At 44.4% G+C, this 26,386-nt stretch overlaps 1 protein-coding gene across 1 annotated transcript; it reads right to left on the bottom strand.

Annotated features, from left to right (window-relative positions):
- Window positions 1-412: 412 nt before the first annotated feature.
- Window positions 413-25,889, bottom strand: ccdc125 (coiled-coil domain containing 125; the record flags this gene model as incomplete). The annotated part of the gene is given in 15 exon segments (XM_080893888.1): window positions 413-3,214; window positions 3,507-3,625; window positions 4,707-4,857; window positions 10,561-10,665; window positions 11,656-11,768; window positions 11,845-11,927; window positions 12,001-12,086; window positions 17,058-17,135; window positions 23,726-23,812; window positions 23,899-23,957; window positions 24,344-24,617; window positions 25,733-25,740; window positions 25,743-25,840; window positions 25,842-25,859; window positions 25,861-25,889. Coding segments are annotated over 15 exon segments (1,596 nt in total). The 3' UTR covers window positions 413-2,926.
- Window positions 25,890-26,386: the final 497 nt, after the last annotated feature.

Raw genomic sequence — 26,386 nt, forward strand, 5'->3', positions numbered from 1 at the left:
AAATGAATAAATAGAAATAATAATGACTAAATGTTGCAACATGCTGATTTCCTTTCACTTAGAAGTTGTCATTTTACAGCGTGTTTGTTCCATAGCATTACCTCCTATTGCAATTCAGTTCTCATTCCATTTATTTGGTTGCTGTCAGTCCAATTCCCAGAATGCCTGCAATCAGTGATGCTGAGCGCTCCAAGGCTGTGGGCCAGCCTGTGTGGAAAGCTTGGCCATTATCTGAAGCTAATGGGGCAGACACAGGAGGTGGAAATGACACAGTACAGAGTTCAGATGCTAGCTATCACTTCAGGAAGTAGTCACAGGCTGATTAAAGAATCCAGTCACTGGTGTCACTGGTGAACTGTGATGACTGACATTTGTCTTATTGGCTTCATTTGCTGAAGCAGCAGCTGGAACTTCGAGCAAAGAGTCAAGAAAAACATTTATTTTATTGATTTACTTTGTACACAAACAAGATGTGCTGTGAACGTCTCAGAGAGACACACACATGCATATATTTATACATATAACATCTTTTGCACGAGGTTCGTATCAGAGTTTTAACCCCTGAAAGCTCTTTTTTTGTACTTCTCTGATTCTTTCTCTGTTCAAATCATTTTAATACAGATTTGGAGATTACAGGTTTCACTGCTCGCTCTCCAATCCTTCAAAGTTTTACTTTAACAGTAATTAATTTCAAAGCTGAAAATCACTCCACCGCGCTCTTTGTGAAGACATGTATACTTCATACAAATGTAAAAACAGTCAACTTCACATGTTTCAATGGTTAAAATCCACAAAGTCAGTTTGCACTGGTGTATACTGAACTATGTGCAAGTCGTTATCAGCAAAAATGAGGAATCAGTGAAGCAGTTTGAGAAATGATGAGAAATGCAGGGCTGTAACTCGTCTTTCCTTTGGTGTAAATATAAATGTAAAAACCAATGAAACGGGCAGAGTCAGCTGTTATTCGGGTGTAGTGACGGGTACCTCAAAGTATGTGGCACCATGATGAGGAACTAAACGACATGTTCATGCTGTCAGGAACAAACATCTGTGGTTGAGTATCACATGGTTCACTTATCATTTTTGGAAACTATAATAAAAACATTTTGACTGTTTTTAGTTTGAAATCCACCATAAACGATCGTCTCTTTGCATTAAATTAAACTGTAATGTCGATATCTCAGGGTTACAGTACTGATATTTTGTAAAGATGAACAGAGATGTCAATAACACAGTGTTAGCTCAGTGACACAAAGCTGGAAGCTGCAGGTACCACAGCCATGAACGCACAGAGACGCACACACAAACACTGCCCTCTGCTGGTTACTTCCTGAGCTGCAGTTTCAGGTTAAACGACAGATGTCATCTTCCAGCTTAAAAACAAACCTGTCCTTCACCTGAACAGCTGATCCAGCAACCCAAACACGTGTTTTCGATTGTAGGAATCAGCCAAAGTCCAGATCTCATCTGCCAATCATAATCGAGTTTTCATGTATGTTCATTTTCCTTGTTTGTTCTCAGTGCTTTAACCTACACTGGTCAGGTTTGAACCACCTGCCTCATATTGTGTTGGTGCCTCTCTGTAGCTGCCTGTCCTGTCGAGGCATGGACTCGATCCCTGATCTGTAGCTCGACTGGATCGGGACGTGGGGACTTTGGAAGCCAAGCCAACACTCAAGCTTGTTGATACATGGTCTGTACAACAATGCTTAAGTAGGTGGTGAGTGTCAAAATAACATCATAGCAGGACCCAGTGTTTCCCAGCTGACCTTTGTGTGTGAGCAGAGGAGAAGCCACAGCATGCTTTAGAATCTGCACAGATGCAACGTGGACAACAGTACAAGAATAATAATAATAATAATAATAATAATAATAATAATAATAATAATAATAATAATAATAATAATGATTGCATTTATATGCCGCTTTTCGAGGTCCCTTAAAGCGCTGTACAATTCCACTATTCATTCACTCTCACATTCACCTACCAGCAGGCGGCAGGTGAAGTGTCTCGCCCAAGGACACAACGACCGAGACTGTCCGAGCCGGGGCTCAAACCGGCAACCTTCCGGTTACAAGACGAACTGCCAACTCTTGAGCCACGATGGCCCCAGAGCCTACGTGTCACACCTACAGCAGCTGCATACACTCCTGCATGTTGTTCATATGCATGCCAGGAGAGCTCACGCGTCACTGACACAGCAACGCTTACACAGTGGGCATCGCAGCACTCGCTGAACCTGCTCTGTAACTTCCTGCATGCTGTCATTTCATGACTGTGTGGTTCCACTTTCACTCTGCAATTACACAACTCACAGCTGATTAGAGACCATTTAGGAGGAAGAAATTTTTGATCATGGATCAAACCTTACAGTATCACCCTCAAATTCAGTGAGAAAGACTCTAGGATGAAATATAAAGGCAGAGGGCGTGGCTAAGATCTGGAATTAAACACCTGAATTCAAAGGCAACGAGGTAGCCCAGTACTTTTGTCTATCTCAGCTCTATGAGGCTGACTGCATAACAGGCAGGTTGATAATCAGACGGCCTGCCTGGCTGGGATGGCAGAGCTTTGCTTAGGAGACATTAACGCCACTCTGGGCCGTCGCTAGCCTTGGTTTCAAATGCTTGCAAAGAGCTGATGTTGTGTTATGTGTTGTGTAAGCAATTGATTTTACAGACTAAGATAAAATTATAATATTGGATGAACATGCAATGCAACATATAATGCATCTCCAGCCATGATAGGACTGGGGTATACTCTGGACAGGTCACAAATGAACCTGTCACAGTTTGGGACTTCAGAGTAAAGCCCGAGTGCTCAGACAGAACCCTCAGTGTATTTCCTCATGTGGGGAGATCAGGACGATAACTGGCTGCAGCTCCTGTAATTAGCCAGTACCTTACTGCTAGTCTTTGATGAGCCTCACACACCCTCTGATTCTGTCCTGGACTCAGAGAGCTGTGGTGGACTGTGGAGTTTGCACTCTGATGACACTTCAACCTCAGGTTCTGATGTCTCAGATGTTTTCTGAGACTGGCTCTGGTTCTCCAGTGGAGCTTGGGGTTGCTTCTGTTGAATCCTGGGTTCTGGTGGGTCCTGCAGCTGGCAACTGGAACCCATATGCAACTGTCTCTGCAGCTCCTCAGCGCTGTGGGCTAGCATGATGCTCACCTTCCTCTGGTGGGCCAGGGCCTCCTCCTTGTCGTTCAGCTACACCAGAAAACACAGTATTAAAAGTCAAATAACATTTGTTACAAAGGCCCACCCACAGAGCTTGTTGCACATCACTTTGTTGCAGACGGTTGGTCACTAGTGGACTTCTTTCGTTGTCAGGTTACAGACGAGCATTTGTATTTAAATTTTCGGAGTTTTTCTATAAATTAACATTTCTTGATGAAACCGTTCTATCACAGAGAAATATTTTTGCAGAAGAAGCTGAGCAGCGGTGGGGCCTCGATCTCTTTCTTTCTCACGACAACAAGATCTTAGACGAGATACTAACCAAGTCCAGCAGCTTGTAGAGAGTCTCTAAATGTTCATCAGGCATCTTCATCTCCAGACCAGAGGGGAGCAATGCCTTCAGCCTCTTACTTACACTTATTAAAGGACTCTTGTTGGCACCTGTAGACAAAACAGATTGAGAAGCATTTGTAACATGATTTGTTTACATCGTTTTCACTGTCGCAGTGCAAACGTTCCCGTGCCAGCTTCCTTTAGCTTTGATGTCCGAACAGACAAATGAAGACAAGTGAGCGTAATGTCCACCGTCCTCTGCATAATTACTATCACTTAAAACAAACTGCTTCCATCAGTGACTGTGTCTGATTTGTCCAAAGTTATTCCACGGAAAAAATCGACATTTATTTTGAACGGAGGTCAAATTTGCGTGGCTTCAATACACAAGTTAGTTTTTGCTTTGCCACGAGAGGCGCATCAGTGGCAGCTTCTGTTCTGAGCTTTTTAGGGGGTTTCAGTGTTTGTCTTTGTACTTCTTTAGTACCTTGTTAAGTATTTGTGCACTATTTTTATTTTTTCACCTAAAATAATAAATCAAGTCCATGTGTATCTTTAGTTATTGCAGCTGATTCTGTGTGGGTCGGGGGAGAGTCGTTTCTCTGACCAGCTGTGTGAACACCTAATAATTGTGAGCTTTTTGTTATGCACAAAAACAACATTGTTTTCTTTTATTTATGGAGCATTATTATTTAATAAATGCTGATAATTTATTTTTGAGAAAATGTTATGTACATCTGCTCTATGTTAATAAAAGTGTGACATCTGGGACACAGCTTTGACTAAGAACTCTCTTTTTGTTCTTACTTTATGGCTTTAAAAAAATATATCGAGATATATCTTATATCGCCATCCAGCTAAAAAATATCGAGATATGAATTTTGGGTCATATCGCCCAGCCCTAGTCTCAGGCATCTACTGATCAGAAGGTTGGTGGTTCGATTCCTGGCTTCCCCTAGTCTGCATGCCAAATATCCTTGGGCAAGATACTAACCCCAAAGTGCTCTCCGATGCATCCATCGGAGGATGAATGCGTGTGAATGTTAGTTGGTGTGTGAGTGGGTGAATGCACAAGTTGTGTAAAATTCTTAGTGCTCAGAAGAGTAGAAAGGTGCTATAGAAGACCCAGAACCAGTCCAAAAGCAAACGATCCAGTTAGTGTAGGACGTTATGTTGACAGCAGACTTGCCTTCAGCTTTAGAGTGATTTGATTTCTTAATATTGGCCTCGGCTACGAGCAGGAACTCCTCACTTCGCTTCCTCAGCTGTTGTTCAAAGGCGATGCGAAAAGCATCTGCAACCATCAAGGCCTCTTCTTTCCTTAAGCGCTGAGCATCCAGCTGTAAAACATACAAACACTAACGCTTCACACCACGGTAAACATTACAGTGGACACAGATGTACCCTGAACACGGTGCACCGAGTGCAAGAGGAACTACTTAATGACTGACACTCAAGAGAAAACCTCGATAAAGACAACAGATGAAACAAAAACTGGGACGCCCCCCTTCTGAGGGGTCCTGGGGAGAATATCTTATTCAAATATATTTAAGCGAGTAAGAAGAGAAAGGAAACCAAATTCTGGAATAAGAAGAGAGGACTGTTCCTAAATATTAAGGCTTCCTTTAAGTTTGAATGATAGTAGACCAATGAGGGGAGATCTAATTTTTGAAAATGTTGGACTTTGCTAAACTCCAGTAATGTCATATGTTGCCAGGTCTGCCCTCTTAAGACAGGGACGTGCTGTCCAACCACCAACCAGGAATCACAGGAATACAAAAACCTCCTTGTGTGAGTCATAATATGGTGACTGATCATGTTAATAATGTGGTTTGTATGTTGATTTATTAGGTTTGATGTATGCTAAGACTCATGTCTCATCTGAGTTTAATCAGTAGCTGTTGAATGATCTTCTGTATATGTATATTAGGCAAGGCAAGTTTATTTATATAGCACAATTCAACAGCAAGGTGATTCAAAGTGCTTTACAGAGACATTAAAAAACAAAAACAATAAAAAGCATGATTTAAAATTGATTAAAAAACAGTAGATAAAATCAGTAGTTAAATGTAAGTTTTGAAATTTAAGCTTAAAGTGTGGATTTGGTGCTTTATTCAAATGCAGCTGAGAACAGGTGAGTCTTCAACCTGGATTTAAATAAACTGAGTGTTTCAGCTGATCTGAGGCTTTCTGGGAGTTTGTTCCAGATATAAGGAGCATAAAAGCTGAATGCAGCTTCTCCGTGTCTGGTTCTGACTCTGGGAACTGATAAAAGACCGGATCCAGATGACCTGAGGGATCTGGAAGGTTCATACTGGGTCAGGAGGTCATTGATGTATTTTGGTCCTAAACCATTCAGAGCTTTATAGACCAGCATCAGAACTTTAAAGTCTATCCTCTGACGGACAGGCAGCCAGTGTAAGGACCTCAGAGCTGGACTGATGTGGTCCACTTTTTTGGTCTTAGTGAGGACTCGAGCAGCAGAGTTCTGAATGAGCTGTAGTTGTCTGACTGATTTTTTAGGTAGACCTGTAAAGATGCTGTTACAGTAATCAAGCCTACTAAAGATGAATGCATGGACTAGTTTTTCCAGGTCCTGTTGAGACATCAGATCTTTTATCCTTGAAATATTCTTGAGGTGATAGTAAGCTGACTTTGTTATTGTCTTAATGTGTTTTTCTAAGTTTAGGTCTGCATCCATCACTACACCCAAATTTCTCGCCTGGTTTGTGGTTTTTAGATGTATAGATTGAAGTTCTCTGGTGACCTGTAATCGTTTTTCTTTGGCGCCAAAGACTATTACCTCAGTTTTGTTTTTGTTTAGCTGGAGAAAATTGTGGCACAACCAGTCATTGATTTCCTCAATGCATTTACCAAGAGCCTGTACAGGGCCTCGGTCTCCTGGTGACATTGTGATATATATTTGTGTGTCATCTGCATAGCTGTGATAGTTTATTTTGTTGTTCTTTATAATCTGTGCCAGTGGGAGCATGTAGATGTTAAACAGAGGGGTCCCAAGATGGAACCTTGGGGAACTCCACATGTGATACTTGTCTGCTCAGATGTGAAGTTACCTATTGATACAAAGTATTTCCTGTTTTCTAAGTATGTTTTGAACCAGTTTAGTACAGTTCCTGAAAGACCTGTCCAGTTCTCCAGTCGTTTGAGTAATATGTTGTGGTCAACTGTATCAAATGCTGCACTGAGATCCAGTAAAACTAAGACTGACATTTTTCCACTGTCTGTATTCAGACATATGTCATTAAACACTTTGGTCAGAGCAGTTTCAGTGCTGTGGTTCTGTCTGTATTCAGACAGAACCACAGCACTGAAACTGCTCTGGATTTAACATGAATGTTAAAATCCCCAGCAATAATTACACAGTCGAAATCAACACAGATCACAGACAGCAGTTCACTGAGGTCATTAAAAAAGTCTGTGCAGTATTTGGGAGGCCTGTAAACATTAAGAAACACAACTTTGGATGGGGCCTTCAGCTGTAAAGCCACATATTCAAAAGACTGAAAACTTCCAGGAGATAGCTGCTTACATTGAAATGATTCATTAATAAGACAGCGACCCCTCCTCCTCTCCTGCTCGCCCTGACCTCACTGATAAAACTGTAGTTAGGAGGGGTCGTCTCGATGAGAACAGCTCCACTGTTACTTTGGTCCAACCAAGTTTCAGTTAGAAACATAAAATCAAGGCTGTGCTCAGTGATTAAATCATTAATTAAAAATGTTTTCCCAGCTAAAGATCTAACGTTTAATAAAGCCAACTTAAGTGTTTTAGAGGTATTACTTGTCCCCTCGTGTTTGGGAGCAGTCTGTGGCACACAAGGTATGTTTACTATGTTTAAAGATCTTTTAGAGTGCAGCTCTCTGTGTTTTGACCAGGCCACATGTCTCCTGTCACCTGAAAGTACAGAGATTTTAAAACCTTCTAGTAAACAGGGTCCCAGCTTCTCCTGGGAAAAGTCACCACTGCCATAATCCTCACAGCCCGGACCCTCCACACATCACACATCAGACTGTGGAGACAGAGCATGAAGGTGGTAAGGAGGAACTAAGGGGGGCGAGGCTGGGCAATGTGACTTCGATTGCTCTGTTGAGGGTGGGGCTCGATGACGAACCTTTGGCTGCTCTGGTGGGGGGTTTATGGGGGACAAAAAGAGCCGGGGGGTAGATCTGAGCCCAGCACTGAACCGCTCCATCATCTCCTCAGTGAATTTCAGGTGTGGGGAGGAGGGAGAAAGGGAGGGGGAGGAGGGTGATGGCCTGTCAGGGGTTTGGGGGACTGGGGAAGCTCGTGGTCCCTGGTCTGGCTGATAAGGTAGCGTGAATCGCTACCTTATCAGCCAGGAGTGGAGGCCCTGGGGTGCTGATCCCCGACTACCAAAACTAGCGACTGGGACATGGAGTGGCACCTCTCTGATGGGGAAGGAGTTAGTGTGTGAGGCTGAGAGGTACCGGCTAGAAAGCGTCAGGTTCACCTCAAGCACACCTCGGGCTCTGGAACCAGTCTGCTGGAGGGGAGCTGGACTCTGTCTCCGTCAGGAGTTGCCCTTTGTGAGAGGCGGTGGGGTGGGTATCCTAGTATCCCCTCGGCTTGCTGCCTGTATGTTGGGGTTTCTCCCAGTGGATGAGAGGGTTTGTTCTCTCGCCTTTGGGTCAGGGAACGAGTCCTGACTGTCGTCTGTGCTTGTGCGCCAAACGACAGTTCAGAGTACACAGCCTTCTTGGAGTCCCTGGGCAGGGTCCTTGAGAGGGTCCTTGAGGGTGCTCCACCTGGGGACTCTGTCATACTGAGAGACTTCAACGCTGGGCAATGATAGTGAGACCTGGACAGCCTCCTGGATCTGAACCCGAGCGCCGTTTTGTTACAGTTTGTCCATAATGAACATCATGATTGAATGACTTTGTAATTGTGTCATCAGAGCTGCGACCATGTGTGCAGGACACTCTGGTGAAGAGAGGGGTTGAGCTGTCGACTGATCACTATCTGATGGTGAGTTGGATCAGGTGCCGGGGGAGGCCTGGTGCACCAGTTCATGAGGACCGTCATGAGGACAGTGAGAGCCATGTGGACTGTATTCATCTCCACAGGGACATAATAAGTTGCCCAATAAGCAAACTAAAAGGGAGGCTGGAATGCTGCATTTCAGACACTCTGATAAGTCTTCACATATCCTTCACCAAAACCTCTGAACCTAGAGCGTGGATGCAATTGTCATGTATATTGTTTTGACAGTGTAAGCAGTTGTTGTAAAACCCCTGCTGAACATCTGCTGACCTGTGTGGTGCACTCTGTGTAGTATTGCGTATTGTAATTGTAGATTTCTAATCACTTGAAAGGTTTTAAACATGTTGAGACCAGAAGTTTTGGTCTAAGCTGACTGATAGATCCGCCTCCCATTTGCAACAGGAGGGCATATTGATTCATTGATTTTATAGAGTGTCCTATATATGTTAGACAGTAATTTAGGGGGTTTGAAATTAAGGAATTATACCGCACTTGGTGGTAGTTGTAATTTGACTTGACCAGGCTTAAATTTCTTTTTTTACTATAGATTTAATTAGTTGATATTCTGAAGTCTTTTCTTGTTAAACACATTTTGTATAACTACTGCCAAACGGAATAATATCTGTTCCTTTGAATATATGTTCCAAGTATTTAATTCCTTTATTTTCAATTCAGTTTTATTTACACAGCGCCAAATCACAACAACAGTCACCTCAAGGTGCTTTATATTGGCAGACCCTACAATAACACAGAGAAAAACCCAACAATCATATGACCCCCTATGAGCAGCACTTTGGTGACAGTGGGAAAGAAAAACTCCCTTTTAACAGGAAGAAACCTCCAGCAGAACCAGGCTCAGGGAGGGGCGGGGCCATCTGCTGTGATTGGTTGGGGTGGGGTTTACAACTCCAATCTGGGAGTTTATCATATCATTGTTCTGTAGTATGTCAGGGTTGTTCCAGATAGGCGTTTGCATGAAGACTCCGTCATTGTTACAAACTCCCACCATGCTGTCAGAGAAGAGCTGATGTTGATGCTTTTAAAGCATCATGTCGTTTGATGTTTGAGCTGATAAATGGTCTGAAATCTCTGGATTAGTGCAAAGTTTTACATCTGCCCAGGGCTCATCTAAGAGGGTGTGTTTAAACCATCCTGAGATGAAGCCTGTGGGCTAAGAAGTGTTGTTGAAAGTTAGGCAGATCTAGTCCTTTGTCCTTGGTCCTTTGTAGTGTTTTTAATCTGATACACGGGTTTATCTTTCCAAAGGAATTTAGAAATGGACAAATCCAGAGATCTGAACCAGTCTGGTGATGGTTCACTCAGGATCAGTGAGAATTATTTATTTATTTTTGGCAAGACAATCATTTTTATTGCAGCGACCCTTCCCATGAGTGATATGGGTAGAGATTTCCATCTAGCCAGATCGTCTCCTACTTTCTTTAGAACTGGGATGTGGTTTAATTTAGTTAAATCTGCAAGCTTAGTAGAAACATTAATAGCTAAGTATTTAATATTTCCAGATTGCAGTGGGGCAGAAGAAGAATTATGGAAGGAGCAATTCAACGGAAGAACTACAGATTTTAACCAGTTTATTGAATAATCTGAAACTCTTGAAAAAGAGTTTATTAGCGTGACTATCTCAGAGAGATTGGTTTGTGAAAGCAACACATTATCTGCACAGAGACTGACTTTATGTTCTACATTCTTGCATCTGATGCCCTTCATTACTGCAGCCTGTCTAACTGCTGCTGCTAGTGGTTGGATAAAAACTGCAAACAGTGAAGGGGAGAGTGGGCATCCCTGCCTGGAGCCCCTCAGGAGACAGAAGCTGGAGGATGTTTGGTCGTTTGTTCTGACACGAGCTGTTGTTATATTTTTAACCAGTTCCAAAACCAATATTTTGATTATTCAACATTTTTTAAATCCATGAATCAAACTGAACGATGCATAGATGATAATAACTGACCCGAATAGAACAAAAGTTGGAACTTGGTGCAGTGACAGAGTTACATGACGTTTACCTCCTGTTGTAACTGGACCAACTGCTTCCTGCTGGCAGCAGCAGTCCGACTACATGGACACGGTTCAGTATCAAACGCACACTGGCAGGCTCCCAGTACAGTCAACTGGAAAACAGAGATTAGAAAGGATACGACTGAGTACAAGTGCAAGTTAATGATAATTAACTGTGTTGCCCAGCTGTGGCAGAGTGGTTCAGGGAGTGATCACACACCAGCTGTGCATCTAATAACGTATTCCTCTTATTTAGTGAAACACCTGGAAGCTGCAGCCTGGTTACCTGTTGTATGTGGTAGCGTGGTCTCCTGCTACAGTTACACTTATAACTGCAAAACTGTTTGTTATTTGATCATTATTCACTACATAACGACTTACTTGTTATATTTGATCTTATTTATTGCTTTAAAGCATTAAGTGAGGGGCTACAAACTTTATTTCATCATAGCTGTTCAACACAAATGACAACACATTCACCTTTCAGTGTAACAACACATGCAATCAGTAAACACGCTTCAGGTAAACAGTGTGAAGGTCTTATTGTTTCTGATATGATGTTTGGTGTGGACCCTCGCCCTCCTCGTAGACACACCTATGGTATCATTTCAAATCACCTCGTTCTCGAGTCTTTGTATCCACAAACCTTTCAGATAGCTTGACCTTGAGGTCGAGGTCACCGAGAGTCAAACTGCTCCGAGATTCTTAGCAGACACATCTATGACATCGACCCTACGTCGCCTCGTTCTCATTGCATTCACAGATTTGGGTGTAGATGCTGAGGCGTACAAACCCTTACCTATTACTGGCCCTGCTGTGCTCTTTGGTAGGGTAAATTCTTGTTCCGTTCCTAAATGAACGATTACAGATCAAAATTAAGCTGTTTTTACACGTTTTTACATGAGCTTCAGAAGTGTACATGGAAGAGAGTCAAGCTGTGCTGATGTTGATCGGTTTGTGACTTCCTGCATCAAAGAGTCAATGCTAGAAAGCAGATGAGCCATAACAACATTCAAATCAGCACAAATGCTTTAAGCAGCTTTTGTGTTGCTGAGAATCACAGCGTGCTATCCCACCCAGCGACCTCCCCCATCGTCTCTCACCTCCAGAACACCTGACTCGGTGTCCAGGCTGTACTGAGGTTTGGTGGCTTGGTAAATTCTCTGCTCCTTCACGTTCAGCATGGAGAGAAGTTCCACGTACTGTCGCTTCAAGGCTGCAGACAGACACACGTTAACCCTCTGCATCACATATAACTTATACAAGCATCTACATGTGTTGGACTCATTTACCAGAGTTTTCTGCTCGGAGCTGCTGGCTCTCACTCTCCATCTCCTGCAACTTGTCAGTCAGAATCTTGTTCTCACCTGACATTCTGATCATAAAGCAGCAGCGTTATGATGCAGGTAAGAGACCAGAGACAGAAGTGTATGCAGAGTTAATCTGACCTGTTGTGCTTGTGCTCCCAGGACTGCTCAGATTTCTTCATCTGAGCCTGAGAGAAGCTGAGCTCCCACTGCAAACTGTTCACCTCCTGCAAGCGATGAAGGATTTATCTGCAGTTTCTGATCAGTTTTCAAATGTACAGTCTAATCGCCCACATTTCATACTCTTTCTGATACTATGATGACGTCGGTGTCTGTTACAATAAACACATCAACTCTGTCGTCTCCTTGACTTGGTTAAACTTTAACAGTTTTCATGCTTGTTTTGACAACATAAAAATGCTCTCAGAGAGCAATTCCCATTTAACGCTGGATTGCTAGTACACTGCTGAAAAAAAGGACCACTTCAGATGTCAGTAGGGGAAAAACATCATGCTGATATCTATGCTGACATGAATAATGTGTTAAGAATGAAAGGATGCCACATCATCAAAATGAAATTCAACCTGTAGAGGGTAGATTTCAAAGACACCTCGAAAATCAAAGAATTATGCAGCAGTCTGAAATTTCATTGAGCAACTCAAAACAGTGCTCGGTAGTTTGTTTGGCTCTCAGGTGCTTTGTGCATGCCCAATGACATCCAGGCATGCTCCTAATGAGATGATGGATGGTGTCCTGCAGCATCTCCTCCAGACCAGGGCCTCACTGAACCGAGTCGTCTGAGATGATACCTGCTGGATGAACTGAAACAATGTCCCAGAGCTGTTCTACTAAATTTAGGCCAAGCAAGCGTGGGTGCCAGGTAATGGTGTCAATCCCTTCATCCTCCAGGAACTGCCTGCACACTCTCAGCACATGAGGCCGGGCGTCGTCATGCACCAGGAGAAACACAGGAATCATTGCACCAGCATATGACAATGTCTGTGGATCCAAGGATTTGATCCCAGTACCTAATGACCTGTAGAGGTCTGTGTACTCCATGGATATGCCACCAAACCAGTCACGCTGAACGATGTTACATAAACATGTCTTTCTCCATTGCTTCAGTCACATGTGCTCAGGGTGAACCTCCTCTCATCTGTAAAATATTCTCACAGACCGGCCTTTCAGGTGTCGCGGATAAATACAACAAAATAAAACCAGTACCAAAAAAAAGAAGATTCATTCATAACTGGAAAAGACCCAGGGAAACAGAGTTGATGATAAGAACCATACATTTCACACCCGAGCCTCTTTCCTGGTACCAAACGACTCACAGACAGGTACTGGTCCGTGGCCCGGTGGTTGGGGACCGCTGCACTAGAGGACGTCATGAAGTTTGGTCCTGATTGGTCGGTCACCGGCTGTTCATTTCGGTCATTTTGCAGCTCTGTGCTCTTCCTGTTTCTCCTGGCAGAAAGAAGCACATACTGATCCTGCTAATGGGCTAAGGACCTTCTATGGCCCTGTCCAGCTCTTCTAGAGTTGCATCCTGTCTCCTTGAATCTCCTCCATACTCTCGATGGGAGACAGAGCAAAGCTTCTGGCATTGTACGTATACATATGCCATCCTAGAGGAGTGGGGCTACGTGTGCAACCTTTGTAGGGTCCACGTATTGCTTCATGCTACTAGTAGAGACAGTGATCGCTGCAAAATGCAAAACTAAAAAAATCTGAAAAATCAGGAGGAAAAAAAAGTCAGTGGTCTCCACCAGTAGACTCTTCCTGTTTTGGGGGTTTTCTCATTGTTGTCCCTCTGGTGCTATTAACTGATTAACAACCCCCTCTGCTACATAGCTGACCTGATCACCATCCCATTACTGACTTGATGCTACACTGCGATTAAAAAAAGGTTCCTTTCAAAGCACAACTTGCCTCATTTACCCATTCACACCCATTTACACCTCTACGCTGTTTCTACGTGCTTTCTGTCTAACTTTCATACCCATTCATATTCTGATGGATGCACTGGAGAGCAACATGGGAGTTAGTACCTTTCCCAAGAATATTTGGCATGCAGACTGGAGCAGACAGTAGGTGACCTGCTCTACCATCTGGGCTACAGCCACCCTAGAACAACCTCACAACATCTTTGTCAGAAGGATTGGATCACAACCAGCGGGAGGTGCACTGAGAAGGGCATCTCTGTGCTCAAAGAACTGGGAGCTCTAAAGGGATCTCATACAGGGTATTTGGGAAGTGGGGGCGGGGCTGGCAGAGGGAGGCTCTCCAACTTATATCATCACAGCACGAGTCTGTCATCCCTGTACAAGAATAGATGTGTAACATAAAACCAGGGCTGCAGGACTGTTTCGTGGCCTGTTAGGGGAGTTAACAGGATAGTTAAGACAGATAGGGCGCTCTCACACCTGAGACAGCTGGGGGGGAAACCCTCCTTAAACCTTCTGAGGTCTCTCGTCTTACCAGATCCTGGATGGGACATGTATTTCACTCAAGAGGGGGCCATTATTAAACCGACACATTCGATTGGAGATTCTGGGTCTTTTGTGGCAGCATCTTTTCATCTTTTTGACTCCCCAGTTATGCTGATGAGGGTCTACCTGTCTGGGATGACTATAAATTTGCTTTTTACTTACCAACCCTAGATTTTTTTCTTGGTGGAAATCTTTTTTCAGATAAATGATACCCCTGAGAGGCACTTTATCTGAGGGAGCAGGCCATCTCTTTTCCCTCTCACCACAAAAAAAGGTCAACACAGACAAAACAACTTGGCTTTTGAATCAACCATTGGAAATGTACACACAATATGCCATTTCTCCCACTCTGTATGATCAACACCTGAATCTTTTGTCAACATCCAAGTTTGAAACTCAATTGCTTAAAACAAAGCAATGTTATTTTTGAAATGGGAGATAAGGCGGTAAACTTCCTGTGCATCAGAGCTGCTGCCCTGTCAAGATTAATCCCAAGGATAAGACTGTGGGACTCGCCAGTCTCTCTCAAACTGCTGTTGAAGCAGGTGTGAGTTTGAGATCTCGCAGACTGGAGCCTCTGCCAACCTTCCCAGCGCACCCTCACTATACGTTTATGTGTGCCAGGTCTGTCCAGCATCCTCCCCACCCCCTGATCTAACTCCCCACCAGGATGTGATCAGCTGACAGCTCAGCCCCTCTCTTTACCCGAGTGTCCAGAACATATGGCCGCAGATCTGATGATGCAATTACAGAATCGATCATCAACCTGCAGCCTAGGATGTCCTGCTGCCACGTGCACTTATGGACACCCTTATGTTTGAACATGTTAAGGACAAACTTTGGTTTGCACATAAGTCCTGTAACAAAATGCTGCTCCCGTTCCTCCCAGTCACATCCCTCCAGGTCTCACTGTCATTGCCTGCATGAGCGTTGATGTTTCCCAGTAGGACAACAGAGTCCCCAGTTGGGGCACCCCTCAAGGACCCCGCCCAAGAAGGCCGGGTACTCTGAGCAGTCATTCGGCGCTTACCCTCTCATCCACCGGGAGAATCCACAACATACAGGTAGCAAGCCGAGGGAATACTAGGGTACCCACGCCAGCCCGCCGCCTCTCACCCAGTGCAGTGAGTCCAGCCCCTCTCCAGGAGACTGGAGAGTGAGCCCAACTATATCTATCCAGTACCTCTCAACTTCACGCACTAACTCAGACAACTTTCTCACCAGAATGGTGACAGTCCATGTCCCAACCGCCAGTGTCTGTACCCAGGAATCAGTCTGCCAGGGCCTCCGCTCCTGCCACCGCCCAACACACATTGCACCCGACCCCTACGGCACCTCCTGCGGGTGGTGGGGCTTCAGGAGGATAGGCTCATGCTAGGGCTGCTCAATTAATCGAACATTAAAAATGACTGAGCCGATTTTTAGCCCCTCCCTCGTGCTTTACTCTCGCGCTGCTCCGTGTGGCAAATCGAGCGCACCTCTCTGCATTTCGAACACGCGTCACAACAATTAAGACAGCGGTCTGCAACCTTTTTTGTGCCACGGACCGGTTTATGCCCGACAATATTTTCACGGACCGGCCTTTAAGGTGTTGCGGATAAATACAACAAAATAAAACTAGTACCGGTACCGAAAAAAAGAAGATTTATTCATAACACACGTGAAAAGACCCAGGAAAACCGAGTAAACGATAAAGACGATAACAAAATAACGCTGAAAACCGATAAAAACCCTGAAAACCAGACATTTCACACCTGAGCCTCAACTCTCGCGGCCCGGCACCAAACGACTCACGGACCGCTACCGGTCCGAGGCCCGGGGGTTGGGGACCGCTGATTAAGAGGACCCGAGGGAAGCTCGGAAAGCTGAGCAGAAGTTATTTGGAGAGGAGAGTGACTGCTGTTGGTTGAAAAGAGGTAAAAAACTTCAGTGGTGTGGAAACATTATGGGTTCAGTCAGACGTGGATCAAGTAGACACAGTGTGTAAACTTTGCTACGGTGTCGTAGCTGCACCACAGAGCAACACTGCAAAGTTCACTAAACACAGATGTTTACATTTTTCATTTATTTCTTATACTGCAAACATTTGCACTGTTATCAGTATTTGCACTATTTATTATTATTTTTTGACAATCTTTAAAGTCATTATCCAACACATTGTTATTGTTAAATATCGTCAAATAATCGAGATCTCAATTTCAGTGAAAATAATCGTGATTGTCATTTTTGCCATAATCGAGCAGCCCTAGCTCATGCCCCTTTGAGCTGTGCCCAGTCCGGGCCCCATAAGCTAAGGCCCGACCACCAGATGTTCGCCCGTGAGCAACCTCCCGGGGTTAGGTTTAGGGTCCCGGTAATGTTATACTAGGCAGGGTGAACTGTTCCTTTGATCTCATAGGGGTCTTCTGAATCGCTCTATGACTGTTTCCTCACCCAGGACCAATTTGCTGTGGGAGACCCTACAGGGGGCAAAAGCCCCCCTTGATAACATAACCTCTGGTCAGCATGTAACTGCAAATGGAAAAACCTTTTTACAAGAGTTGTGTTAAACAGGAATAGCTTAGTTCATGAATGTTGAGCAGGAAAGAAGAATTTTAGCACTAACAGATCGATTCCTTACAACCTTATCTGAGTTTCTTTTATATATTTTTTTAATTTATGTACTTTTAATTGAGTTGCTCTTATATAAACCAGAAATGACGTTACCTTCTCGAGTGCTTTGGCTTTCTCCTCAGTTTTCTGCAGCACACTTTTAGTGTGACTTGTAGCTTTGTCAAGAATGGCCTGTGAACAACACACACAATAGTTTTCAGTCATCAACAGATTTCTGTGGGACTTTTATGCAGTTTATAACTACAGAAACTAGTTTCAGTTTGACTAAAGGAAAATGTTTTTACACGTGAAACATACGGCTCAGTCTTACATTAAATGCATGACGTGCACATACTTTTTAATCAGTGGTGTTCTATGAGGGCACACAAGGCAGGCACTGCTTGTGCAATGAAATTTAAAATAATTTAATTCAAAGTAAAGTCAATCTTTTAATTTCAAACACACGAGCCATAAAGTTTCTCTAATTGCGTTTGGTTATTCTGGATAAATCTGTGGGCTTAAATAAGTGTTTATATTTGTTTAGACTCTCTCTTTTCCAATGACTAACTAACTTCCTCCAAACCATCAATGTGTGTATTAAAGGAACTGTGATGCACTGGTTTGAATTCTGTCTGATAGTTTTTGTATATTAATCGTGAGTCTTCACACAGGAATGGTAATCATCTATGCAAACAGATGACACAAATGAGTTAAACTACCAACATGTCTTAAAGACATAAAGGCACGGATGTCCCAAGATTTCCTTCTAAATTCAGACAAACTGGCAGATCAGACACACCAAACTGTGCAGCGCCTGGATTGATTAAAGTAAGCCTATCACTCAGCGCCTCACACATAATAATGTCATGATTCATAGAACTGTATAAGATCAACAGGACTCCAAGAGCCTTCATCAAGAACTCAATAGGAATGTGACGAACAACACTTCAAGTAGCCATGAAGTTCAGGGTTTAGCAAGGAGATGCTGTGTCCCCACTGCTGCTCTGCATAGCCTGAATCCCTCACTAAGATCACCAACAAGACTCCTCTACATGGATCAAGCAGTGTTCCAGAAGTGGACGAGACGTGGATTCACTGATCCATACCAGTACGATCAAAAGCAGTGATATCGAATGTCACTCAGACTGGAGAAATGTAGTCGGATTGTAACGAGGGGGAAAGTAGGCAGAACCAAGGGGGTTGTGATATTTGATATCTTGCAATTCCTCTGCTCAAGAAGACACTTCACAGCATCGACGGGCCAATGGATGGGGGAGCGTACTGTAAAACTTTGGACGACAACCTCCTTCCCAAGCCTGAACACTATAGATCAGTCAAGGATGGATCATCTAGCATGATAATGACCTAAAACATATTGCCATGGCAACAATAGAATGGCTACAGAAGCATATTAAGGTCATGGAGTGATCTACAGACCTCAATGCTACAGAACAACCTATGAAGGAAGCTGAAGCTTCAAGTTGCCACCCAGTAGCCAAGAAACCTAAAGGATTCAGAGTTTCTGTAAAGTGGCCCAGAATCCTTCTAACATATGTGCAAACCTGGAGACCAACAACAAGAAATGTCTTAATGCTGTTCTTGACAACAGGCTTTCAAGGTTCAAGGTTCAAGGTTCTTTATTTGTCACATGCATAGTTATACAAGTATAACACACAGTGAAATGTAGCCTGACACGCTCCTCGACATGTGCAAAAATTTGGGGGGGGGGGGGGGGGGTGTAGAGGAAGAACATATATATACACATATACATTTCTGTTTCTCATCCCTTCTTCTTTGATAACTTCTTAGAATTTTTTATTTTTTTTTAAGATTATTGAATTATTTTATATACATACATACATATATACATACACATATACACGTGTGTGTGTGTGTATGTGTGTATATATATATATATATATATATATATATATTTGGAAGATGGCCCCAACTGACCAAGTGCTCAGTGAATACCTCAGGCAGCAGAAACCCAAGAAAGAGGAGGGAGACGAGGAACCATCATGGAAGGACAGGCCCCTGCACGGTATGTACCACCGGCAGATAGAGGAGGTGGCTGATATCCAGAAATCCTACCAGTGGCTGGACAAAGCTGGACTGAAAGACAGCACAGAGGCACTAATCATGGCAGCACAAGAACAAGCTCTGAGCACAAGATCCATAGAGGCTGGGGTCTATCACACCAGGCAAGACCCCAGGTGCAGGCTGTGTAAAGATGCCCCAGAGACAATCCAGCTCATAACAGCAGGGTGCAAGATGCTAGCAGGCAAGGCATACATGGAACGCCATAACCAAGTGGCCGGCATAGTGTACAGGAACATCTGTGCCGAGTATAACCTGGAAGTCCCGAGGTCAAAATGGGAGATGCCCCCAAGGGTGGTGGAGAATGACCGAGCTAAGATCCTGTGGGACTTCCAGATACAGACGGACAAAATGGTGGTGGCTAACCAACCGGACATAGTGGTGGTAGACAAACAGAAGAAGGTGGCCGTAGTGATCGATGTAGCGGTTCCGAATGACAGCAATATCAGGAAGAAGGAACACGAGAAGCTGGAGAAATACCAAGGGCTCAGAGAAGAGCTCGAGAGGATGTGGAGGGTGAAGGTAACGGTGGTCCCCGTGGTAATCGGAGCACTAGGTGCGGTGACTCCCAAGCTAGGCGAGTGGCTCCAGCAGATCCCAGGAACAACATCGGAAATCTCTGTCCAGAAGAGCGCAGTCCTGGGAACAGCTAAGATACTGCGCAGGACCCTCAAGCTCCCAGGCCTCTGGTAGAGGACCCGAGCTTGAAGGATAAACCGCCCGCAGGGGCGTGCTGGGTGTTTTTATGTGTGTGTGTGTGTGTGTGTGTGTGTGTGTGTGTGTGTGTGTGTATATATATATATATATATACACATATACACACACACACACACACACACACACACACACACACACACATATATACATATATACTAGGGGTGCAACGATACACAAAATTCACGGTTCGGTTCGATACTTTGGTGTCACGGTTCGATATTTTTTCGATACAAAAAAAATGTTCATGCCTTTTTAATTTGTCATTTATTAAAATTATAAATATATATTTTAACTCAAAAGTACAGTTTTTAAATTTAACCCTAACCCTTGTGCGTGTTTTTTATTTTGACAGCGAATGCACACCTGCGGACCACTTATGTGCAGCCCTGGTTATTTAGCTCGTCATATTGCAGCCACAGAAATTCTTTTGTCCATGAAACCATAAAGCTGCACTTTCTTTTTGCCTTATAGTCTGTCCGTTTTGTGGTAAGCTTTTCTTTGGCTGTCACTTCTTCACCCTGACCTGTCTTATTTGGCTCAGCAGAACTGAAATATATATACTGCTGCTTTTACACACGGACTCACATAAGCTCAGCGATTCTCTGCGCGATCAACCTCTCACATGTTTAAGCTGCGGGAGATTTCACTTGTCATGTTTGCATAGTAAGCTAACGATTAATAAGACGATGTCAGAGGAATTGGTGCACAAATTATCATCACTCACAGATCAGTGCTGTCGCTCTCTATACACAGTTCGCACGATTGCAAAGTGAAAGCAAAAAAACAAGCGCAAATTCAAACGCGATTTCAATATGTCACATATTGACAGTGGCTCACCGATGCCAATGACATAATTACCCAGCTACATTTCTGAAAGAATGCAAAAGCATTGACATATATTTTTCCTACAATAGCCCGACGGGCAGGGCAGAGATAGATTTTGGTAGCCCGACTGAAAAAATCGCTAGCCCCGGGACGTCGGGCTAGCGATATTGCGAGCCCTGTATCTGATTGAGGAATCACTCATCTTTGGAAAAGAGAGTTTATTACAGAGAAATGTCTCTTTCCAAAATAAAAGCTATACTATCCGCTTCTTCTGGGCTATATTCTCAGCAGCATATTAAACAGCTGTCTAAATGACTCGGCTAAAGTTAGTAGCATGCTTGTTGTTTTTGTCTTTGCACTAGGATGATGTCGGCGTAAATGTGCAGTCATATTCGTTGTGTTCCCACTAGTGCTTTCAGGTTAATCTCGTTGAAATGACATTAGCGCCACAACACGGCAAATCTCCGTTAACGAGCTACCGCGGATCGCCCCGTGCGTGGGGCTAGACGGCCAACACGTTAACGAGCTAACTGCGCTAACACACTAGTTCCCACCCATGTAATTAAGCATTGCATGGCACATCCAACATACTGTTTTACTTTAGTGCATGACGCGCTTACCTTCAGGGTCATACGTCACATGAAAACCAAAATAGTTCCAAACGCCAGATCTGAATGAGGGTGGGGGAGGTTCAATTTGCCATGTTGCAAGGAGAGCTTAACTTCTGTCTCGCTAGCTTGCCCTGCGCTCTTCCTTCTGACGATGCTGTCTGTGTTGAGCGCTCAGTGGATCTGCGTTCGACTACTCCGCCTAGGCTGCACTGTCGACCCTAGGCGGAGTAGTCGAACACAGATTCACTGAGCGCTCAACACAGACAGCATCGTCAGAAGGAAAGTTGATAAAATAAATTACAAATGTTGTATTGTTCGATACATATGCGTACCGAACTGAAAGCACTGTATCGAACGGTTCAATATCGATACGAATATCGTTGCACCCCTAGAGTGTGAGTGTGTGTGTGTGTGTGTATATGTGTGTATATATATATATATATATATATATACACACATATATATATATATATATATATATATATATATATATATATATATATATATATATATATATATATATATATATATATATATATATATATATATATATATATATATATATATATATATATATATATACATATATACATACACACACACACACACATAGTATATACACTGGGTGAATGTGCAGTAGTAGCAGCAAGCAGGTGAATTCTGTACATTAATATGAATAGATATCTGACTATTTTACAGGATAGACAATATAAACATATTTAAAATTAAAGGAATTGAAATGTACATTGTGCCTTGGTTTAGTGTCTGGAAGAGTCCTGTCTCAGTCAATTATAGATGATGTGAGAGGGCGGGTGTGTGTGTTTAGGGCACGGATGGCTTGGGGATAGAAGCTCCTCTTGAGTCTCTCTGTCCTTGCCCAGAAGATGCGGAACCTTCTACCAGATTGCAGAGGTTGGAACAGTTTGTTGCCAGGATGGGACGGGTCCTTCAGTATCTGCGCTGCTCTAGTCCGGCATCTCCTGGTGTAGGTGTCCTGAAGCGGGGGGAGAGCAATCCTGCAGCAGCGTTCTGCTGTACGGATCACTCTCTGGAGAGCTTTTTGGTCCTTCACACAGCTGTTCCCGAACCACGATGTCATGTTCTGTGTGAGGATGCTCTCCACAGCGCCTGTATAGAAAATCCTGAGGATCTTTGGAGAGACCCTGAACTTCCTCAGTTGTCGTAGGTGATACAGGCGCTGCCTAGCCTTTTTGGTCTGGACCTGAATGTGGGCAGCCCATGTCAGGTCTGAGGAGATGTGGACACCAAGATACTTGAAGGACTGCAGTCTGACACAGTCTGAAGTGTAGAGGGAGTAGAGCAGTGGCGAGAGGACACATCCCTGAGGTGCTCCTGTGTTGATGGTGATGCTGTTGGAGAAGCACCTGCCCACCCTCACCACCTGAGTTCTGCCAGTGAGGAAGTCCAACACCCATGCACACAGACGGCTGTTAAGTCCCAGTTCCCTCAGCTTTGTGAACAGTCTGCAGGGCACTATTGTGTTAAATGCTGAACTGTAATCAACAAACAGCATTCGCACATAGTTACCCTGTTTCTTGTCCACGTGGCTGAGAGTGGTGTGTAGGACGTGGGCGATGGCATCCTCTGTGGATCTGTTGGATCTGTAGGCGAACTGCAGCGGATCTGTGGTGTCTGGGATGGAGGAGGAGATGATGTTCTTCAGCAGCCTCTCAAACACCTTCATTACTACCGAGGTCAGTGCAACTGGCCGGTAATCGTTCAGGGATGAGGGGTTGCTGTTCTTGGGCACAGGGATGATGGTGGATCTTTTGAAGCATGTGGGGACCACAGACTTCGCCAGGGACTCGTTGAAGATGTAAGTGAACACACCTGCTAGCTGGTCAGCACAGCAGCGCAGCAGACGGCCGGTGATGCCGTCTGGCCCCGCCGCTTTCCTTGTGTTCACTCTCCTCAGTGCCGCTCGGACGTCATGCTCCGCGATGCTGGTCACCGGTCTCTCGCTGATGACGTCACTGTCCTCGGTAGTCAGGCGGTAGATAGCATTAGCCGCCTGGCTAACCTCGAAACGGGCATAGAACCGATTCAGCTCGTTGGTGAATGCAGAGTCGGCGTTGATCGGCGCAGTGTCCCTGGCTTTGTAGTCCGTAATGGTGCGTAGTCCGTGCCACATACTCCGTGTGTCGCCCTGGTGGAAGCGGGACTCCACACGTTCCCGGTACCTGCGTTTGGCATCTCTCACCGCGCGCCGCACGCCGTATGAGGCCACTTTGTAGGCGCTCATATCGCCAGTGGCGAGACCCGCGTTGTGGGAGGCGGTCCTGGCGTTTACTGCAGTGCGGATCGATCTGTCCATCCACGGTTTCTCCCCAAACACTAAGTCATGTTCTCCTTTAAAATCAAACTTTTATTTCACTCCGTTTTCTTTTTATAATTTATATTAAAACTTGGTTCAATCTGGCGTAATGTCTTGCAAAAGTCCTAAAAGTATTGTTAATAGAGTCCAAAGAAGTTAAGCTAGCTACTATAAGCTGTAATGTGCTGCTCTACCTTGCCTTGCAGAATCTTCAGAGCTTCATATTTTCCTTCAAAGTAACGGTGTGCTACATCAAGCTCACAGCATAGTCCATCTATCATCTGCCAACAAAGAAGCAGCACTTGTTAGTTTCCAGGCTACAATCAAGTTGACAACATTAGTTACATTAGCTCTACTTTTGTCCTACCTTAGTTGCTTCCTGTAGTCTTTCCTTGAGTTCGTCTTTAGACAGGTCCACGAGTGAGCCTATACAGTCACAGAAGACGCTCTTTTATCAAGACAACATTGTCAGTGTAGTCAAAGACGTTCAAACTGAGCAGAGGCTGCAGAACCCAAACTAGCTGGCGTAGCTGTGTAACTAGTGTCGTATGATAACATTTGAAACACTATGTAAAATATTTCTAAAAAGCCAGAGATGTGAGTCACAGGGACAGGATGTTTAACTGCTAAGTTGAGTGAATGAGTAGATTTCAGATGTTCTTTGAAGACATTTCATTGCTGATCCAAAAAGCTTCTTCACGTCCAACTGAAAAAATCCAGTTATAATTAAAAATGGTGAAATGTGCTGATATGGTGTATATTCTTTGGTGTCTTCTGTACAACAGTAAGAAACACATGTTAGAAAGTGTTACCAAAGTATGACAGCTCCCGCTGGGCTCTCTGCTGTGTCTCTGCACTTTTTATTGTAGGAGTCCAGACGGCCTCTCCTGCTCGACTGCTGCACTGCAGCGGGTCTGTCCTGAGCAGCCGACTCTCTGAGCGACCGCTCACTCTGTCACTCTTCATCCTAGTGGAGCTGAGTGCTGTTGTGACTCCTATCCCATCACCCAGGTCCCCATCCACCATGTCATCCTTCAGGCTGCAGTCCTCACTGAGCTCCTCCATCTGAAAAAGGTCCCAGCTAAACTGGACACAGGCCACATACTGGTTTCATCACAGGTGGTCAACACAAGTATTTAAATACTGCGTATAGACAAGTAGCCAGTCCTTAGATATTCCTACGTACACCAAGTACAGAAGTCTGGATGGGATTTTTATGATTTTTGCCTGAATGTGTAGAAATTTTTTATTTGCATTTTTCCTTGTTTCATTGTAAATGAGGTACATGTAATCATTATAATATAACATTAAAATGCATGACACTGTTGATAAGAAGCTCCAGGAACATGAAATGCAGCCTCGTTTTCTGTTCAATAACGTGGATGAGGATAACACGGACAGTTGTTGCAAAGTAACACACTGCACTTGTTACAGTAATGGGTGTAACTACAGCTGAAAGTAAGAGACAGACGTGGAAGGAGGAGCCACTTTATGCTGCCTGTAACATCGTTTACTATGACTGGTTTGGCAGTGGGTCAGTGATGGCCTGGGGATATGTCCACGGAGGGACACAGACCTCTACAGGCTAGCCACTAGCACCCTGACTGTCATTAGGTATCGGGATGAACTCCTTGGACCTGCTGTCCAAGGTGCACTGATGAAGTGGGTCGAGGGTTCCTCTTGGTGCACGACGATGGTCAACCTCAAGTATCCAGGCAGTTCCTAGAGCAGGGGTGTCCAACTCCAGGCCTGGAGGGCCGGTGTCCTGATCTCACTCTGGGTCAACGCACCTGAATCACATGATTAGTTCGTTACCAGGCCTCTGGAGAACTTCAGGACATGTTGAGGAGCTAATTTAGTTCTGGACCACCAGAACATCCCCTCTGCCACCTTCCCCTGGGCCAAAGACCTCCTCACCAACCGGCCCCAGTCTCCAACCCACCCGACCACCGTCATCATTAAGTATACCGATGATACCACCGTGGCTGGTCTCATCTCTAACAGACATCAGACAGTGTGCAGGGCAGAGGTAGAGAATTTGTCCTGCTGCTGCTCAGAAAACCACCTGAAACTGAACATCCAACCAAAGAACTCATCATGGACTTCAGGAGGCACAGACGAGTCCACTCCCTCTCATTAAAAATGGAAAACAGGTGGAAACTGTCTCCACCTTCAGGTTTCTCGGGCACCTACGTCGCCACCAACCTCAGTTGCACTTCCTCCGTGTCCTGAGGAAGAAAAACTTGGACCAGGAGCTGCTGGCCTTCCACCACTCCTCAGTGGAGAGCGTGCTCTCCTCCTGCCTGGTGTTGGTACACAGGGGCCAAAAGAGAACAAGGAGGCTGCGCAGAGGCTCATTAACACTGACCAAAATCAATGGCTGCCCGCTGCTACCACTCGAGGTCATCATCAGCTCCTCCTGTCTCAGGAAAACTAGGGCTGTTACAGGTGACCCCTCACATCCCACTCACCACCTGTTTGACCCCCTGCCCTCCAGACGCACCTCAGGTCAATCAGGGGCCACACCTCCAAACGACCTAACTCACACAGGACAACTCCTGAACAGTTTTTACTCTCCAGCCACGTCCACGCTGAACTCAGAAACCACTACTTGACTGTTTTTAATGTTAATACACAGTCTTATTCTCCAATTTATTATGTGCATCAATGCTACTTTCTAATTATTACCTTTGCATACATTTATATTCCTTTGTTGTATTTATGCATGAGTCTGTATCTCATCTTTTTCGTTGCTCATCTTGAAATCACGCTGGCCAGCTCGCCGCTTTTATTTTGAAATCACTTCTCTGCTGCAGCACGTGGGAGCTAGCTTGACTACATTACTTTAAGTGGAG

Source organism: Rhamphochromis sp. 'chilingali' (assembly GCF_963969265.1).
Source record: "Rhamphochromis sp. 'chilingali' genome assembly, chromosome: 10".
In the NCBI taxonomy this organism is placed as follows: domain Eukaryota; kingdom Metazoa; phylum Chordata; class Actinopteri; order Cichliformes; family Cichlidae; genus Rhamphochromis; species Rhamphochromis sp. 'chilingali'.